At 29.2% G+C, this 21,354-nt stretch overlaps 1 protein-coding gene across 2 annotated transcripts in view; it reads right to left on the reverse strand.

Annotated features, from left to right (window-relative positions):
• Window positions 1-21,354, reverse strand: part of LOC126736495 (neurotrimin-like) — a 95,145-nt gene that overhangs the window by 25,413 nt on the left and 48,378 nt on the right. For both annotated transcript variants that reach the window (XM_050440882.1, XM_050440877.1), the window contains exon 3: window positions 5,194-5,401. In XM_050440882.1, the coding sequence (XP_050296839.1) occupies window positions 5,194-5,401 (208 nt within the window). The remainder of the gene's footprint in view (window positions 1-5,193; window positions 5,402-21,354) is intronic.

The following is a 21,354-nucleotide window of genomic DNA, read 5'->3' on the forward strand; positions in this document are numbered from 1 at the left end:
CCTCCAGATCCACGTCTAGGCTGGGGATGTGGTGGTTGGAAATGGAGAGCTTAATAGCGAGAAGGGTGCCTACTTTTTGTCTATCAAGATGGGCAGTTCTGATGGCAAAGTAGTTGGCTAAAAAAAACTTGTGTTGGGGCTTAAGGAAGGTTTCTTGCAGCATGAGAACATTGATGTTATTAGGATCTAGGAAAACCTGAAGTTCAGGTTTGTTCTTGAGAACACCATTGGTGCTGAAGAAAGGAATCTTAAGTAGGGAATGTTTTTTAGGGTTTACATCCATAAAAAATGTTTAATCTACTTTCCTGTCAGTAATCGCACAAATTGCTGTTGCATCTGCAAGAAAAACTGTTGGAGGATAAGGTGATTGGCACTGGGAAAAAAGGAAGTGGAAGGTTTAGGGTTAAGATTGGTAGTGGAAGTAAGACGGAAATTATCCTGCCTACCTCACTGGAAGTCAGCCTCTTTCTTGGATGCTGTGCGCATGGCCTTTTGAAAAGTCTTGCCAATATTTTTGGAGTGCTTCGGGCAGCCCCTGTATGATGCCGGATACTCTCCAAGGCAGTTAGCGCAAGTGTGGAGTGTTCTCACACATTCGGTAGAGAGGTGACCCTTGTCGCACTTAACGCATTTGGGCAACGCCGTACATTTGCCCGGAGCATAACCAAAGAATTGGCAACGATGGCATTGAGTGACAAGGCTCCTGGTCTCTATCCTAATTCTGAGCTCTGCCAGGAACTGGAGATAAATAATTTCCTTTTTCGTGGAGGGTAGAACCACCAAGACCATTATCACGGGCCTCCCATAGCCGTTGTATCATTTGTACACCCCAAAGAAATGGAAGGACTGAGCTTAAAGATCCTCTTTTATGTATGATTCCTTCCAATGTTACAACACTCCGCAGAGAACAACCTGAAATCTTCGCTCATCAATGAAGGAGAACGAGTGCTACTGCTCCTTGAACTTCCAAGGAGACCAGTACCACAGATATAAATACATCTAGCTATTTATATCTGTCCCTGTACCTTCCGGTAGTTTTCTGCCATGGGTAAGTACTCTACCATGGGTGGGTGGAGTTTAATACCCACAGAAGCATTAACAGCCTTTTCTTAGTCTGCCTTCTCTTCTTTAAGGCGCCTTGAAATGGCATCATACCGGGTTTTAACCCGCAAGACTATGGGGATGATGCAATTTCTAGAAGGCTCGCAGTGAAACCGCTGACTGATGCCGCTTGAGGCTTACGGTTTACCGGCAATTGCTGCGCTAGCTTGCGCATTACTTGTTGCAATACGATATCAATTTAAGAGAATATAACCGTTAATTTTTCAACCCTATAAAATATTCGATTCTTTTTGTAGACTACAGAGTTCACTCTTAAGGCTTTTGTTTTTGCCTGTAAATGGTCAGGACTATATATTATAAGCAGCTGCTACTCAGATGAAATTTTCAAATGAAAAGGAAATTTAAAAGGTTTAGGTCAGGTCATAGTAGAGACCATTTAACTGGCTCACTTTAACTAATTCACCTGCGTAGGCTATTCGTATGTTAATCGAGCAACAGTCTTACTATCACGTATTAAAAGTGAATAAAAACTTCTTGCAAAATCATTTGGCTGCATCTGCTTGATTTTCTTGATTTTTTTTCTTCATTACTTTATTACTATAGGCCAAATACCAGGATTGCCAAAAACAGAAATGCTAGAAATTCAGCTTGAATTTCATTGGAGTCATATTTTTTTTAGAAAATTCCAATGCTCTATTAAAATTTGCATTCAAAACCTGTTGAAATATTTAAATGAACTTGTTTTTTATATACGTAAAATTTGTTTAGTTTAAAGTCCTTCATACTACTTTATGAGACGTTGGTGCCTAAAATTTCTATTTGTGATGTCATTTTTGCAATAAAGTCAATTTCTCTAAGCTTGTAAGATACAATAATTTTAAAAAGGTGCATAACTTGAATGAACGTTATAGCCTACATCATATAAATAGGTTTATAGCAAATCTTTTACTAATTTATGGATTAATTTCTCTGTTTTATTAGTATTACAAATTTCCTACTAACGATTTCTTGAATTAAAAAACGACATTTTTTAAAATTCAAATATTGATCCAGACACACAAAACTTCTAAACATTAAAGTTAAAATATAAAAGTTTTAAAAATATGTTTTTTCATATAAGCAGTATTTCAAAACATGCTTGCGTGTTGGTTTATTTTGCCCAAAAAAAAAAAGAAAAAAGGTAGAATAGCCACAGCATATAGCGGCAGCAAATGGTTTATTACAGCTTAAATTTAATTTATTGTATACTTCCTTCTTTATAAATATCCAGGTTCTGCCAGCTTTTTGTAACATATTTTTGTAAGGTAATATTAAACTACATTTTGTAAATATTTAACTAAATAATTCTATTTTCTTGCGAATACTAACAACTAACGTAGAAAAACTTATTTATTACTGGCTGGTACGCAACCTGAATTGGCAAAAACTACATACAATTTGGCTCCATAAAATTTTGATTAAACGTATACAGGAAACAAAATCAATTTCGTAACGGGAAATTGAAAATTTATTGTTTTCATTTAAGCTCCTTTATTGGATGTTTGTTTTTTATTGACCCATGTATATCGTTACAATTTCCGATGTGTTTTCCGTATGCACTTTGTAAATCAACTATTATTTATAGTCACACGTTTTTATTTTATTATTCAATTAAATTGGAAAATAAATTTTAGAGTCATTAATTTTGCATGTTTTTCATTGTGTTTTATTAATGAGATTAATAATTAATAATGTTGTGTATGTAAATAAATAACATACTAATGTGTGTGAACATTAGTGCAACTCACCTATATATGTGGAGAAAGAGCCAATTTTGCACGTATGCGGAAACAATCATTTTCGAATTGATTTGCATATGCATTAATAGTTTATTTCAGGTTTCGTAACTTATTAACGAATTTAAGTGCTATCTTCTTTAAAAAAAAACCAAAAATATACTAAAAGTCTTGGAAAACTATAATAAGCCAAAAATCTAAAATTTAAAAATACCTACATTTTATTCTATCGAAAAAGAGTTTGATTATCATTTATTAATATTGAATTTATTTATAAAAATATTATATTTGTGAAGAAAAGACCCAGCATTAGATTTTTTTAGAATAAATTACCCTTTTGATTAATGAGTTTTTAGTATATATAATACTGTCTAACAACGAATCTGAATTCCTAAATAATTTATTTGTTTTTAAAAATTATTATTAAAAATTTTAACATGTTTTATAATAAAGGGCATTCTCAAATCGATTTTCTAAAAACTAGAATGAATATGCAAACTTAAAAATTCTAAAATGCCTAAATTTGATTCTATTGAAATACATAAACATAATCAATACAATTTAATTTTAAATTTAGTTTTTTTTGATAATATAGTTTGATTGAATTAAAATATTACACTAATTATCAGTTCAGTTTAAGATGAACAAGTTTTTTACTTATTTAAGTTAATAAGGAAAATAAATTTCCCAATAATTTATTTGCCTTTTAAAATTATTATAGCTTTTAGTAATTATATAATAAACGTTAACAAAAAATAATAAACATACATTTACAATATTCCGTTAACCAAAATATTTTTTATAAACTTTTAATAAAAAAAATTGTACTTGCAATAACTAAGTAAATGTATTTTAACTAGTAATCCTTTTAGTTATACGCCATTGCAACTGTGAAAATTAATATATTCTGTAGTTTCAACTCAGCATGTAATTCCTTTGTGGTCGCTCGGTTATCGGGTTATCGAGACGAACATTGAACACGTTCAGGATAATTTGATTTTGCCTGATTCGGAACTGCTCTTGTTTTCGACTTTGTTTTACCAAATTACTGTTAATATAAGGATATACTAATCAATTTAAGCGATTTGTAAAAATACCAATTGCTTTTTGTTGTCTTTTGTGTTAGAAATTTTTAAGTGTGTGTAAGAATATACCGAGAGTATATTTGGGGTTTGGTAAGCATAGCTCAGTAAACAAAGTCACCTTAAATAAAGTTGGAATATTTGCAAAATAAATTATTAATTAATCAGGTTATATAAATTAATCTACAGGCTGATAAGGAGCATGATTTTAAAAACACATTGTTGTTAAAATATTAAGACAAATAAATGTACGCCTATTTACCAAAATACACAACAAAGTACAGAAAATTATTTTAAATAAAGCATTTTATGTCAAAATATATATTTACATAAATTATAAACAAAAGTGGTCCTATTGTTTATCACAAGTAACTCTACGAATATTACATAGTATTCAATTTATCTTAATACCATGATTTCTTTTAGATAAGTAACTCACCACTATTTGTTTTGAGATTTCTTTTATTTCATAAGTGTTTATTAGAAAATTAAGACAGATATTATTAACTATAAGTGTAAGAAGATTAGAATTATTTTTTTGTTATGTTTTGTAACTCGCTTTTACATCGTCAAAATCTGATGTTTTTTCGGAATTTATTTAAAATAACTACTTTGTAGGCAACTATTAAATTTAATTAGATTTAAAATATAAATTGTAAACCTCTTTGTTATTCTTAAAATTAAAGACTATTAGGATACACTCTACATACTCAACAATAAAAACATTTTCTTTTAGCAAAAATAATTTACTCTACTAAAAAACTTTAAATAATGTATTTAGAACAACTCCAAAATATTCGCTAATAACTCAATCTATTACTAAGTCCGCTGTAACTGAGAATGCCCTGATAAATCAAGCCAATCTACTTGATTGATAATGTATAGCAAATTAAAGAGCCTCTTATCAGCCTAGTCGAAAATTCTTTTTGAGGATATTCCTCCCTTAATATGTTAACAGTAGATCAAAGGAGTGTTACTGCAATGACATGCAAATGTAACCGAACGACCGAGTTAGTCATTGTTTGAGCGAAAACCGCAGATCCGGTGATAATGAATTTCATTCAAGTACGCTTGACTCTCTCTTTGTGCGTATCGTAACTGAAATTGCAGGCTTAATACGGTTTTAAGTAAAAGAATTAAATATATTTGCTAAAATTAAAGTATAGAAGTTTGTATTTCTTCATAGGGGTCATCTCGTAAGATATTAAAAAGATTTTTAAGTTTAACGGACCATTTTTTTTTGAGTTTTTTAATATGCACGTGCCAACACTTACCCACAACATCTAAATATCCCAGCTGACTTTCCATTGGATCTGTATTGATCTGACACATGTACCATCCCTTATCTGATTCTTGTACGTCTTTTATATGCAAATACCAAGTGGTTTGTTCTACTTTGGTGACTCCTATACGATGATTCTTTGTGATGACAAAAGTATCTATAGTGAGAATCGTTTGAGTATCCACTCGTAGCCAGGCGACCTATTAAAAGAGAAAGTTGTCAAATAATCAAATTTATAGAAGCAGTAACGATAACAAAAGTATTGTTGAAAGAAGTCATCTATTTTTTTAAAAAGATCTAGATTTAAAAATCTAAAGAAGAAAACTACACAAACCAACTTTTTCAATAATTTTTTTTTTTAAGACCGAGACTTTACCTAGTTGCATTTAGATTTTACAAATAATGTACATACATTTGTACATAATGTACATGCATTTATTTATTTACTAAAGCATTTTTCAAAATGTAATAAATTAAACCACGAAAACTTGTTAAGTCTTAACAATTTATTTTCAATATTTATATTCTAATTAATAGGAAATTAATGCGTGTCAGGGTTTATTTGCATTCTATGAATTGGACTATGAATGCCATAGTTAGTAGGATAAAACCCCAGTTTTAAATAAATAATTTGAAGTATTCTGTAAGATGTTTAAAATGTTACCTTTACCAAAAGATAGCAGCTGCAGTTAATAGAACTATTTAATATTTTTCAAAAGAGAGATAAATCATACATTAATCTATCATTCCTAAGGCAATTAAGGAGAGCCGTGACATAGTTATAATCTTAACAAAATTATTTATGAATCTTTATATTTTATTATTATAAACATTATAACGAAGACTAGACTTGGAGAATGCATAACACAGGATATGCGCGTTCGCTCCATGGAACATGTGGACTTAATCATGAACAAATTTCAAACATCTGTTGAGTATTACTTATAATATGATAATTTAGAATTCAATTTTATCTAAAATTCGTTGCCACTTTCACTTTTCTTAATATCTTACCATCAATATTAAAATCAATAATACCCTATATGACCATAATACCTTTCAACAATAATAAAAATTCCACTTTAATAGGTATAACGATTTAAAAAGGAGATTAGTATCATTTAGTAAAACTAGAATAAATCACTGTGAATCATAAGCAAACGTACAAAAATTTAAGTCTGGAAATATCAAGAATAAGCCCCGATAAACGCCTTGAGGTACCCCTAGAGTGACAATAACTCGTTGAGAGACAAAATTATTAATCAGTCGCTAACCATTTTATGATACAATCCCACAATCCGTACGCCTGTAATTTGGCTAATAATAACCTAGGATTAACCTTATTGAATTTCTTAATAGAAGTTCGTGTAAATTGCAACAACTAAAGTACTCTTTTTAAATGCCTTTAGAAAATTGATCGCTCTAGATCGGCAACTATTCATCCTAATTTATAAACGCAGAGTATTCATTCAATTAAAAATAAATGACAGGAATATTCCAAGTGATGATTGCTAATATTGATTTTATAAGAAATCTATAGCTACACTGAAATTTCAGTGTTTAAAGTAAGAAATAGAAATCGAAAATCATTTTATTATTCTTTGGAATGTTATATAGTTCAACCAGACTACCAAACTTGGAGGACACCAAAAACACTCAGATTATCGCCTCTATTTACCCATATGGTCTTGGGAATATTCTAGTCGCCAAATATTTCTTTTTATCCTTCATTTTTTAGAATGAAGGGTAAGAGGTCTATCTTTGACTCAGCCATTGGAAATCTAACATATTAAGTACCTAAACTTAGTAGGTGTACTTCATGTAGTGATCACTAGCTACTGTCTAGATGTACGTATACAAACCAAGCTTATCAAACATTTGCAAATTTTACGAATTATTTTTTTTATAACTGATAAGATGAAGAATGCAGAATACGTCAATCTTTTCATAATTGCCATAATTTTTTGTCATTCAGTTTAATGATAGACAATTAACGTCGTATGAAGATAAAAGCAGCCTTAATTTCCACTTGCTTCATTAACACTAACCCATCGTGTGGCAACTTAAAAAGTATTCATGGTACAGGAAGTACATTTAAAAAAAAACCTGCTTATAGTCTTAAATTGATTTTTATGGGTGGTTAATTAAAATTGATAAAATACACATTCTCCAACATCAAACATTATGAATCGACCTAGGCATAAAGTGCACAATAATAAATTGATCTAACAGTTTTCGACTAAACTGAATTATTCCTTTTTTATCGGATACATATGGAACGTCAATCTTTATGTGATTCTGTTTTGATCCAAATTATAAATTAAATTCCTCAGACTTCAAATCTTCATTAAATATCGTTGAGCGTTTTGGAACATCATAGGAAATTTAATCTTTGTGTATGATGAAATACAGATGACTGAGCAAAAATGAATTTAGTAATTAGGAGTTAGTTATTAACGATGAAATATTAACCATTTTCTTTAACTAAATAAATAAAAACCTAATAAACGTGATCTGAAAGTACCTAATATATATGTACATACATATAAAAATCTTGGTCTAATATAGGGGTTATTTTTCTCTATTTCAAATTCTTTCGCAGTTATTTCATATAACATAAATACCTTTATATGATATTTATGTTTTCTTCTGTATGAGAAAATCTTAGAAAGCAACTTAATAAGGAAACAAGGAGGACGTTTCTTTGATTTAATAAATAAAAGCAGGTTGAGTATGATTTATTTGAGTTTTAATGAATATTTAAAATTTATTGGAAAAATTAATAACGTTTAATATTCAACTAAAAAGATAAAATGGTTTTCTCATACAATATAACAACAAATATCCCATTAAGGACTATTATGCAGAACATTCCTGCAATAAATGAATAATCTGTCAGAGTTTATTCAGAAAATAAAATTATTTATTATTAATGATTTCGTTAGAACTTCTAGTTTAATTAAGTCTTTAAAACACAGATAAGGCAGAAATTATATAACGTAACTTTATTAAAATGCCTAACGATATTACACAAGTCTAGCGAAAAACACTAAAATAGATCTGATGTTTTTCATGAGACCAAGAAAAAATCACCGATGGAAATCAAATCCCTATAGATGCCTGCACGAGCTTGATATATTACCATCGACCCACGAATCTTGTTAAATAAAAGAGAAAAAGTTTAATTAATTTGGACGTAGGAAAGAAAAATGAAAGAACAAAAGGCAATAGAATAAGTGGTTTTCGAGGGTTTAGTTTAGGGAAAAATAATATGGCCACTTACTCACTGGAGCTCAAATATGCGGATAAAAGTGTTATATCTATAATGCCAAAAACCTAATTTGGGTAAAAAACAGCGTATTTATTAAAAATAATCAATCCATGGAAAAGAACAGGCATGAATATAGATCAGAAAGAAACAATTTTCAAAGAAAATAGAGAGACATCATCAGACTAAGCGAATGTATTTTTATAATTTTTTTTAATTACATTTTCTTTAAAAAGTGTAAATGTAATCTGCCTTTAAGTTATGCATAATTATTTAGTTTAAAATAATTCTTGAGCTGTCTTAATATAAATAATATTGTCCCAATAATTAATGATGTTTAAGTAATTAACTGTTTTAATGTTATTCTTAAGATTGTTTTCAACGAATTATGGGCGCTTCGATTCGTATCTACTCGAAGATATACAGAATATTTCAAGTTTCACACTGACCCTTTGGGATTTTGAAAAACTTAAATAAGATTAGTAGTTACTGTTCTTAAATATTTATAATTTACTACTTTTAAATAGGTCTCTAATATTAACTTTTTTATTGCATATGCAAGTTTTGCTGAATTGCCAAAGTTCAATGCTTGCTCTTCTTTTCTTACTTCTAATCCTACATTTTGAATTGAACTTCAGTAGACTCGCGATATAGTGAACTAATTAATGCACATCCAGTTCACTATATCGATTTGTTCACTTTATCAATTTTTTTTAATGTACGTATTAAAGCAACGTTTGTCTTTAGAAAACTAACTTTATTAATGCGAAACAGAAAAAATATTACGTATGTAATTAAAATAAAATAAAAAAACGGCAATTTTATCTATTTTTTCAAAAAATGAAGTAATTTTTATTTGCTTTTCTGTTTTTAGTCCTGTTTGCACCATCGTATTCCTTAAGTTTTGTAAAACGAGTATACTAGAATATTCCACTTTATCTTCATTTTCTTCGGCCGATTGAAGGATGTTGTTAATCGACTTTATTGCCGAATTTATTGTCACTCGTTCCTTATTTACTACCATTTCTTCTTGTACTCCATCATCTTGATCGTGTCTGCAAAAGTGTTCTGGATTAAAAGTCTGCAATAAAGTAATGATTTCTGATCTCACTGTGTCAATGTCTTCATTTCTTATTCGGCTCCGTAAAACACTTAAGGGGATGTTATCTTCCTCATCATCAACTTCGTCGGCTAATGGTGAAAGTAAATTATGCCAGCATTTTTCTATAACTTCAGGCCTTAAATTTCTCCACGCCAAAGCCAAATTTAGAATAGCGTCCTTTAACGAAATATGTTTTAGAGCATCTCCGATGGAACTAACCAGGATGGTTAGTTCCAATAATTTGTGATAACAAATTTTTTCGATAAAATAGTTTTGTCAGACGAATAGCATTTTGGTCCATTGGCTGGATCAGCGGTTAGGTGGCATATAAACAGTGAAAATGGAACCATCATCACTTCTCAGCTGTTCTGCAGGTGGATGGCTTGCTGCGTTGTCCAATAAAAGCATGGCTATAACTGGAAGGTTTTGGCTCTGTAGGAATTTCGTACCTAAGACAAGAATAAATGCTAGAATAATGTGCAGTTTAAATTCTCAAAAGGAATAAAAAAAGAGCGTAAATTTGTAAAAATCGTAGTCCAAAAGGACTGAAACCATTTTTTCTAATTCTCGAGATACAAAGATGGTAAAATTTAAAACGTCTTCCTATGACAAAACTTACCTCAGGAATAAACATTCGGTGAAACCATTCTTTGAAAATTGCTGCCGTCATCCAAGCAAGGACAGTTAAAATTTCGAAACGAACGTGGATTTTTTGCTTTCCCAATAATTAATGGTTTAACTTTGTGAGTACCTGCCGCTAGAAAAGTCACTCTTTGTTTCTCGATTTTCCTACCTGGGGCAGTTTTTTCTTCGCGAGCTACATATGTCTTTTTGGGCAGAAGTTTCCAATACAAACCAGTTTCATCGGCATTGTAAATCTGTTCTTTTGTTAGCTGAAGCTCATTTATTTTTAGGCGTAAAGTTCTTTTAAAAGGATCAACAAGCTCGGGTTCTGACGATAATTTTTCTCCTGAAATTGTTAGGAAGCGTATTCCAAAACGTTTTTTATACTTTTGCATCCAACCATTGCTCGCATTAAAAGAAGGAGATTCCTTGTATTGACTGTGAAGTAACTTGGCCTTCTCTTGGATCATTAAACCAGTTACCGGAAAATTTCTCTTCCTTGTTTTTAAGAACCACTTATATAAAGCTTTTTCCATTCTAGGACACTCTGATTGTCTCAAAGTTTTCGCTTTTCCAGGTCCTGTGAAAGTACTATTGACTCGTTTCAAAATCTTTATCCTTCTGTGATGATTCGCGCATATAGTGGATTTAGCAACACCATATTGTCTAGACAAAACGGTCACTCCGACACCTTTCTTTAATTCTTCTAATATTTTGGCTTTATCGATTAGGGTTAAATGCTTTCTAATTTTTGCCATAATTATTCTGGCGGCGTAACGCGACCTACTGCACCCAAATACAAAAAAAAACTATTTGCCCGAAAAGAAACAAACCGTTTAATATCTTTTTCTTGTCCTAACTTGTTTGTTTACCTAATAAAACTATTGGGTTTACTATTTCGAAAATCAATTTGTTCACTTGACAGAACACATTAAGGAAAAAATGTCTGTTCACTATTTAGAATAGTTCACTAGACAGTGTGTTCAGTATAACGCGAGTCTACTGCTATTAGCAAAAAGTGATAATACAATTGAGAAGTCCCACCACTGCTTACTTATGATTATTATAATAGCGAACAGTGAGGTGTAAAAAATGTCTTCTATTACTTAATTATGATAATATATACTGCAACCTATACTAAGCCTTCAAAAAATTTAATTTTATATTTTTATAATTTTTTGTATTCAAAACTAGAGTCTAAAATTTATATAATTAAGTATTCGACTATAAACTATTTATAATGCAGATGTTTTTATTGATTATATAATTAAGGACTTTATGTCTCCAGGGCGTTAAAAGAACAGATAGGATGCTGTTCTTTAGCTTCATAACTTTTTTTGAATAAATATGCCATTATTTCACCTTTTAAAAAACGTGTAAATCATAACCACTTAAATTATGCCTACTTTAAAGTTAACTCCACAATACAGCACTTTTAATAACTTTTTTTGTTGAATAGATCTCTAATATTAATTTAACATGAACTCTACATTTCAGATCAATACTTCTAACTTATCGGTGTAAAGCTGAGAGCGGCTTTTATCCCATATGCGAGTTGTGCTGAATTTGCAAGAAAATATGGAAAGAAAATCACACTAGTTGGTAAAGTTCCAAAATCAACCGAAAGAAAATCTGTATCGATCTCGTTCTTTGAACTCAATTCGACAGGTGTGATATATGATATGCAGTCTCGAGTAAAAAGCTCTGTAATGGAATCTCGACTCTCTTTTCTATATACGCTCTTACAAGAATGACAAAGAATTTTTGATATATTTCAGCTTCTCGTATGAATTATGAAAAAAATCTTATTTGAAAGACATATATGATGTTACGTGTGTATATTAAAATATCATATATAAGTTTTAGTTATTATTTATTATAAAAGGTTTTGAAATTAAAGAAGCATAGCTAAGAAATGTGCCAACATATCGCTTCCTTAGGCAAATATAAGATTATTCCAAGCAAAATTAATCAAGGCAAAGAAGCGCAAAATTGAAAGTTAAAACATCTTCTTGGTGGTTTTTCTTAAACTCCTCCGAGCAACGTTTTACCTATTTTTTTTTATTTTCTTTCCTCTTAGGTTAGGATTACTGAGGGCAGAACATAAAAATAATATTACCGCCCCTGGGTTAGGCCGTAATGGAAATTTGTCTGGAAACCCCAAATCCGATAATTTAAAATAACATTAACGTGCTGTAATTTCCTCGAAGGATTTTTTACAGGCACTTTTTTTGAGGGAGGTTTCAGCTGTACCTTTTTTTTTTCGTCTTTTGATTTAATTTAATTATAACCTTATTAAGAATACAAAATTTATTTTAGAATAATAATACTTTTGAGGTTTTTATATAAATATACAGTCATGGACAAAAGTAAGGAAATATTTTTTAATTTAATTACCTTTATAGTACACCTTGTATTTGATGAAAATATACTACGTTTATTTAACATACTTGCTAATGTCTTTACTTTTATCGCATGCTTTTACTTTGGGCTCTAGACATTCCGTTCTTTTCTGCCTTTTTTGTTTACGTCTTAGACATATGTATGTAAAGATAATGTCTGATATGTATGTTTAAGATTTAGAATAATTGTTACGTATTTTTCGGTTACTATTGTATCCATCACTGTGTTAAAAATGAAGCAAAATAAATATTTGCCAAGTGGCGACTTTGAGTTGTTGATTTAAAAAGACAAAGTGTAAAGAATTTTGAAGAAGTTTCGGTTATTTGCCAATATTAATAATCAGCCAAAACCAGGTTGCACTAGAAAAACTACCCCGTGTGTCGCAAAATAAATTAAAAAGATAAAGAAGTCATCGTCGCAAATTTGTGCTGAAATTAAACGGCTCGAACTGTGAGAAGGCGCCTTTTGAAGTTGGATTGTTTGAAAGAGTTGCTGTTAAAAAATCATTACTCTCAACAAAAATCGACAAGACTTCAGGTTGCTCAGAGGCATTTAAATTGGACACCTCAAAACTTGGGTACAGTGCTTTGGAGTAATGAAAGTAAATTTAAAGTATTTGAAGGCCTGTAGGCACATTATGTATTACATTATTACAATAAGTACCAAAAACCTACTGTAAAGCATGGTATTATGGTAATATAGGATGCTTTTCGAGGTCTGGAATGGGCCCGATGGTAAAAATAACTGGAAAAATGGACGGATTTATCTACCGCAACATAAAACAGGAGATGGTGTTGCCTTAGGCTGAACAAGAAATGCATCTTTTATAGAGATATCAAGAAGATAGTGATCCCAAATACTCATCCCGCTTGGTAAAAAAAGGTTTTTAGAGAAAAAGCGGTGAATATCTAGAATGGCCTTTGCAATCGCCGATCCCAAATCCGATTGAACAGAAAAAATAATAAATAATGAAAATCATTTATGTGAGGTTTTATGATATGAGTGAAAGAACATTCCAGTTGAAGTGTATTAGAATCTTTTAGATTCAATGCCAAGAAAATGTAGGAAAGTTATTAAGGCACAGGAACAAAATACAGAATTTTGCACTTTTAGTTTGTGTAAATTTTTTTGTGCATGGTTCATAAGGTCATACTATTTCAATTTAAATTTTTCCAATAAAAGTTAATTTATTTAGTAGTGTTGGCTTATATTTTGACGTAAAATCTGTTATTGATAAAGAATTATTAAAGGTATAGGTAAAAAGAAAATCTTTCCATACTCTTGCCTATGACTGTATATGGTTTTTCGGCTTAACAGGTTAATAACTTAACAAAAATTGAACGAAATTATTAAATATGAGTTTTTTTACTAAGGATTTTATTTCTTTTTTAATTAAGCCTGTTAACTTAAAAACACATCTTCATTTTAAAGATCTTATATATTTTTAAAGTTATACATCAGAAAAGATATTTAATTCATTCTTTTGCTTGGTCTTGATTCTAATTCATTTCTTACGGGCAAAATAACGGTTTTTTTGAATAATCAGGCCTCTTAAAAATATGAATATGAAAATAATGCTACAAGAAATATTTTTTTTATAAATACCTCTATGCTAATAAGATGTTTTTTTAATAAAAACTAAAACATAAGAATCATATCGAATTAAGTTATGCAGATGTTTTATTTTATTCTGAAGTTTTAAAAATACCAGATGTTTAAGGTTTATTAATTATAAATAGAATCATTATGAATATTAAAAATTAAAATTACTTGATAGTTATTCATTTTATTATTTCTAATTTTTGCATTCTGATTCTTATGATTTTTATTATAGACAGATTATGGTAAATATGATTAATAAGAGAGTTTTGTTTTTTTTTAATTAAAACTATTTTTATCTTAATAATTCATGATTATATCGTAAAATTAACTTTAATTTAGTCACTAATAAACAAATTTGACTAAAACCTATTTTAAAGATATAACATAAATTTTTAAATTAAACTGAATATTGGATGCGTCAAATGTTTACTTGCGTTTTATTATTTCTAAAGTTTTTAAATTTTAGTTGCTAATCTAGTTAATTAAGTTACTAATGCTTTGCAGTGTGATAAACAACCACGATTTATAAGAAATAATTAAAATTTAAGATACATATATTTTTTCAAAATTACAGTTTGTTTTATTATATTTCAAAAGCAAATACTTCGTTCTTTTCTTTTGGTTGGATGTTCTTGCCTGCGGCAGCAAAATAATTATTTTTACTACAGTATAATACAGAAAAATAAAAACAACAAAACGAGAAACAAGATTGTATGTGTCCGACAAGTTGGTATGTGTCCGTTGGTTTGTTCATTTTATTATAGATAAATAAATATTTGATATTTGAGGACTATCTTATTAAATAGATATAAAAGATTATGTATAATTTAATTTGGCATTCAATTTATTAATTTCTGTAAATATTGTATCTGTTTCTTTAACGAATATTAGTTTCAGTAAAATTAAGTTTAGACGGAGAATTTTGAGAAAGTTGATGTCTTAAACTGCTGCTATAAAATTAATATAAAAGGTAAAGAGTGTAATACTTATTTTAAAACTACGTTATATAAAAGTAAATTGAGATATACAACAAAGACATATTATACTTGCTCAAAATTACGTTTTGCCTTTTTATATCTAAAAAGACGATATTAAATTTCTTCTCTCTTAGTTGGATGTTTCTGACTCCGACAGCAACAGCATTATTTTCACTAAAGCATAATAAAGGAAAATTTAATTAAAATTCTATTTAAATTACATAATTACTATTTTTAAATTTAACAATAGAAGCCAACATTTAATATTCAAAGACCGACCTTTTAAAGATCAAAATCTCAATATATAATAAAAAAAATCTGTTTCATTTGGACACAATCCAACAGTAGTCTTAATTTATTTAATTTTTTAAATTTCACATACTATAAAATAATTTTTGCCTATTTTAGGTCTATTTAAGTGCCAATCCATTTTACCAATTATGATTCTTATTTCTCTCAACAATAATTTTAATAATGTACCCAAAACTCTTTTATTATGCAACTTCTATAATTTATTTTGCACTTCTTTGACACGTTGTAGAAGCTGCTAAAATAAATGGTACAGCCATTTTACTCAAGAATAATTATACTTACAATAACAATTTTAAAAATGAATTTAAATTTATATTGAATTAAATATAAAGAAACTAGAAATTATGTTGTATTAACGATTTTACGTAGTTACGATTGTTTTTTATTTTATATGTTTAGTAACTGTTTTAGTAATTATATAACTTACAACTTTTAACTACTTAACATATTATAATATCATACAAAGGCAACTTGAAGCAATTTTATAAGAGCAAAGATTTTTTCTAAATAATATTTTTGATTAGAATCAAAGAATTTATGAAATACTCTAATGGAAGAATTTATGAATTATTTGGAACTAAAGTTAAAGAATCTAGAAATTACATCCATTTAAGTTATGCATTTTTCTATTTAAAATTTGTATTTTATTACCTTTGAGAGATCATATTTAATATATCAATCCTTTAGAAATTTACCTTTACCCTAAATATTTTTTACTGCCAATTTCCAAATGTTCTAGTATTATAAGCATCTGCTAAGTAACGATTTAAGTTAGAAATTGGTAAACTTTAATAGATATTATAAGTAGCGTTAAACTGCTACAGTCTCACGGTAATTTGGTTCTGTTATATTCAGCTTAAATCCTAAACTGTTTTTGCTGATAATAATAATATTCCCTATCCAAGTAAGATCAATTTTCGAGTAGTTTATACCCTACTTTTCCAGTTGCGTTTCCTTTAAAACTAAACTTACAATAAATTTCTACTTTGCTTTCTACTGAATATCTCCTAAAGCATATGTCCTCCAAACCTCAATGACAAAAAAAAATTGTATTATATAAGTCTAGTCATGCATAAGTCTTCACATAAGCCTTGTTTTGAAAAACGTTGTTTCTTTTCTCTACACTTCGGATTTCCATTGAAGCTTGAAAAAACAGTTATCGAATTTTTCGTTTTCTGTTCGCACTGATTGAATGGCTGAGTAATCAAACGCAGTTAAATTACGTCAGAAGGAAAAAAAAACATTGAAAAATCAACATGGAACGAGCATGTAGGTAGTTGGGAAATTGCAGTAGCGACTGCTAGAAGAAAATTAAACGTTTTTAAGTTTCAATTTGCATATCAGAGGGCCACTAAATGTTTTGATTTTATTTTAATTTCTTTCAATCTCTTTTATTTCATATAAGTTTTTATGCATTATTGTTAAAAAAAGAATCTCGATTACCTCAAAAGGATTTTCTAGATTTATTACCCCTATTTAATTCGTAAAGATTTAACAAAATAAAAATCAAATAGTTAAAAAATTTAATAAATTATTTTCATATTCACTACATATTGCTCAGCAAGCTAAAGTTTTTGTTATGGTGATATTTGTCTACGTTTATTCAATCTCTTACATTTCTTATCTCTTACATAAGATAAAATAAGCTATAAATTGTATTTGTTGTTTGATTTTTGACCAAAATGATCTTTTAATAATTTAAAATGACATAACTTGATACATAGCATATCATTATTTAATAATTATGACAGGTCACAATAATATGGCAAATCTTTTATGAGTAGTGAGAGTGGCATTATAAGAATATTTAAAGAACCTTATATAATGCGAAAAGTTTAGGAATTATTATTAAGATTCTGTTTAGGTTACTCCAGTAAAAATATTTTCTAAAAGGCATAAAAGCTTTAATAAAGTAATTTGCAAGAAATGCACAAATATATCTTGAATAATATTGAATGTAGAAGATAGTGGGCAGCTAAGAGGCTGGTATACATATCGGTCTATTGGCTTTATAAAAAGTCAATAGTGTTGGAAAAGTACTGGACCCAGAGACTTCCCAACTAGCAATTCTAGTTTTTATAGTGATAGTTATAACGTTTACAGTATCACAATATTCTTATAGCTCTTATAAGTATGGAATTCGCGCAGATTATAAAATATATAATAATAAAATATACAGATAATAAATTGCGTGTTAGATATCCTCTATAAATGTTGTTTGTCGCCAACATAAAACAGTTTTTATAAATTTTATAAATATCAAATACAAATTTAAAAGATCATTAAAAAAAATGTTTTATAAGAGCTTTGTTACTAGGATCAAATGAAGCATTTAAGTGACCTTTTTAGAGCCGTCATAAAAACGTTTTATAAATATTTTATAAAGCTTGCACCTTTAGCACATGTGGTAGGAGTACCAATAATTACGCGATAAAACTGTTTTTTTAACGTCACTATATACACAAAATTGTTTGGGGATGAATATACTGAATTCTCATCAATATTGTAGAAAAAATCAAATAATAAATGACTGATTTGGTTTAAAAAGTAATAAAAAGAATCATGCACAAAAATCACCTATGCAGCAGATATGGCTGCGAAATTAAATTTATTGGTACAATTATAATGAAATTTTAACACACCTCATTAATTAGAATAATTAAGAAAATATAAAATATATTTTAATTATTATTTAAAAAAAAATTATATTCTTGATAAATAGTGTATTAGGATTTTTTACATTATTAACTAGCCAGTACAGCATATTCATGTTTTATGGAAAAAATGTTACCAGAAGTGAAAAATATAATTTAAAAATTTGATCTTTTTAAAAGTTGATCAAGATCCGCATTAATATATGGCTATCCCTTAAAACCTCACAAAATAGCCGCTTTCTTATAAGATCCTTATAAATAAAAATTATCCAAATCAGTCTAATTATATTCGGTAAGTGATTGTCATAAAAATCAAACAGAATTTATCTAGGCAGAGGTGTACTCGGTATAAAAAGTAAATCATATATATTTTACTTGTAAGTACCTAGTTTTTTTATTATGACTACCTTTTACCTATATAGGCCTTTCTATTTCTCAAAGCAGTATCCGCCTTTCTCAGCAGGCAGTGTAGGGCCGGATATTTGAGTTTGCCAATCTGGTAGGCATACTGTTGCTCATATAAAAGTATTTTAACTAAAATGATCCATTTTTTTATCTGTATTGTCTTAATTTATTCGATAAAAATACTAATTAAAAAGAAATCACCAGAAAAATTCATGAAAATTTAATTCAAATTACCCTAATTACTTTAAATCTTGATTTTTTTTTTATGTAACAAAGGTCTCACTAACTAATAAAAAATGTTCGTGCAGAATATAAAAAATTATTATTATTTAAAGAATATATATATCTATAAAACAAAGGTAAGGACACAAAGTCACAGTCTCATCAAATCCATATATGGATGTGGATATTTATATTATATGGATTTGATGAGACCGTGACTTTGTGTCCTTACCTGTTTTGTTTTCGTTTGGTCTCTTAGAGAAAAATGGATGATACGTTTCTATATATATCTATGTCTTACAATACTTATTGTATCAAAATCCTAAAGTAAATGCATGAGAAAGGTTGGAAGTCGGATCCTAAGAACTATCGTCCAATTTCTCTGGTCCCAACTTTTGGTAAAATTCTAGAAACCCTGTTGGAGGACCAAATTAAGGACTACTTTGAAAGTAATTTTCTTTTCTATATGAAGCAACAGACATTAATACTTCACCAGCTTAGTACTCAGGGACCTATGTGATAAAATTCTAGAAGGTTTTGAAAGAGGCCCCTAGGCCACTTTTTACGAATTGTCGCGGGCTTTTGTATGGAGCATGGTATAATTCTTAAGAAACTTGCTAACTGTAAATCAGAGTATTTTTCTGCTCCAATCTTACTTGACTGACAGAAGTTAATATGTTCATTTTGGGGGTGGTAGATCTCAGAGTTTATTAATAACTCATGGTGTATCACAGGGATCAGTTCTTGCGCCTATTTTGTTTCTGATGTATAACAATTGTCTGTCTAGTTATGCTCTTGTGACGACATTTTATCTATAAAATATCGACATGATTAAAATGATACAATATCTTTGATTACTTGACTGAGTCCTAAACTGCACTGAAAGAATGGGCCGTGTCAAATCGGTTATGCTTGAGTGAAACTAAGACCCAGAATATACTTTTTCCCTTCGAGACTGTGACCCATATCTTCAAGCTCTAGATGAAACAGTTACCATCCTTGGAATCACAGTGGATACAGATTTAAGTTGGAAGTCACAAATTGAGGCACTCGCCTCCAAATTATCGAGGCTATATTTCTGTTAAAAAACTTAGTCACCTCAGTTACAACTTATACACTGAGAAGCGCTTATTTTGGATATTGCCATGCTTACCGTATATTAGGAGCAACTTTTATAAGCTTATGTCTTATGCTGATATTCATGCTCGCCAAACTAGGAACTACAGTTCCTTGATGCAATTACAGATCTCGTAGCGATACATCTTATTATGGGATACAGTTTTTTAATGTGTTGCCTATCTCTGTTAAGGAAGCTGCATTTAAGGTCAAGATTAGGAAGTACCTAATTAAACATGCCTTTTACTCTATTGAGGAATACCTTCGGTCAAATTTTAGTGATATATAGACTGAGAGGTCTTTGCCTTGTATCGTGTGTTGTTATTGGTCTTACTTTATTAATATTGCGTCATTTTATATGAGAATATTTGTTTTTTATTGGGTTAATAATAAGTTTTATCGTATTTTTTCTTTTTTAAGATATTGCTTTTAATGTACTTTCTATTACAAAATATATGCATTTCAAAGCGCTTTTAGTAGGTTTTTAATTAGTATACATTAGTAAAATATTTTGTCCAATTTTTAATCCAGTTTTAAAGAAAAATTAGACTTATTATCGAACTTTAAAGCCAATCGCCCCCTAACATAAGATATTTTTTTTATTCTTTTTATGTTATTTTCAAAAGTCGTAAGTTTTTGAAACTTAAATTTTATCGTCGCTTTTTTAAATAAATGCTATTTTTAATGAAAACTACAATTAACTAAGAAACAATAAATACAGGAAATAGTTAGTACAATAAATGCACGTATTATATTTTCGTCTAGTTAAGTTTCGTAACAAAGAGAATGTGTACTAATTTTATACTGTCGTCACAATTGTAAATAAAAAAGTTTTTCCCGCAAACTTTTCTGAGCCCGTTTCGATTGAAAAGCGATTAAAACTTTAATTGGAGAGCTTCGTGTTTCGGCGAGGAAGTTTAAATTTAATGTAGGTGCATGCTCGGAATGCATAACGAATTCAAGTTTAATGGGACTATAACGTTTTGTTATAAATTTATTATTTTCTTTGTAATAATTATTGATTTTTAGTATGCTTTATATTGAAATAATAAACCTTACTGACTGATAAAGATCGTGAATTCTTTAAGAATTATAATGTTATATCATGAAGGTAAAAAAGAAAAAAAAACATGCTTTATTGTTATTAACAAAGAAAAATTGTTCTAAACAGAGCTACCTTAAATTACTACCACTAAACTTAACCACTACACCCCATACACACTCGAGTGCCAAAACAAACATCAGAAAAAAAATACATAAAAAGTAAATTAAATTCCATAATTATCTCCTCAAGTATAAGACAGCAAAGAATTCAAACCATACAAACAAATCAAATTAAATTCAAATACTGTAAACTTACACTTAGGGAAAATTAGAATGTGTCGACGTAGTATTCATCCAGTGAATAGTAACATTTTTTGGCCAAAAGTATTTTCAATTTACGTTTAAGTTAAGTGTCAATACATGT

Source organism: Anthonomus grandis, chromosome 1 (assembly GCF_022605725.1).
Source record: "Anthonomus grandis grandis chromosome 1, icAntGran1.3, whole genome shotgun sequence".
Classification (NCBI taxonomy): Eukaryota; Metazoa; Arthropoda; class Insecta; order Coleoptera; family Curculionidae; genus Anthonomus; species Anthonomus grandis.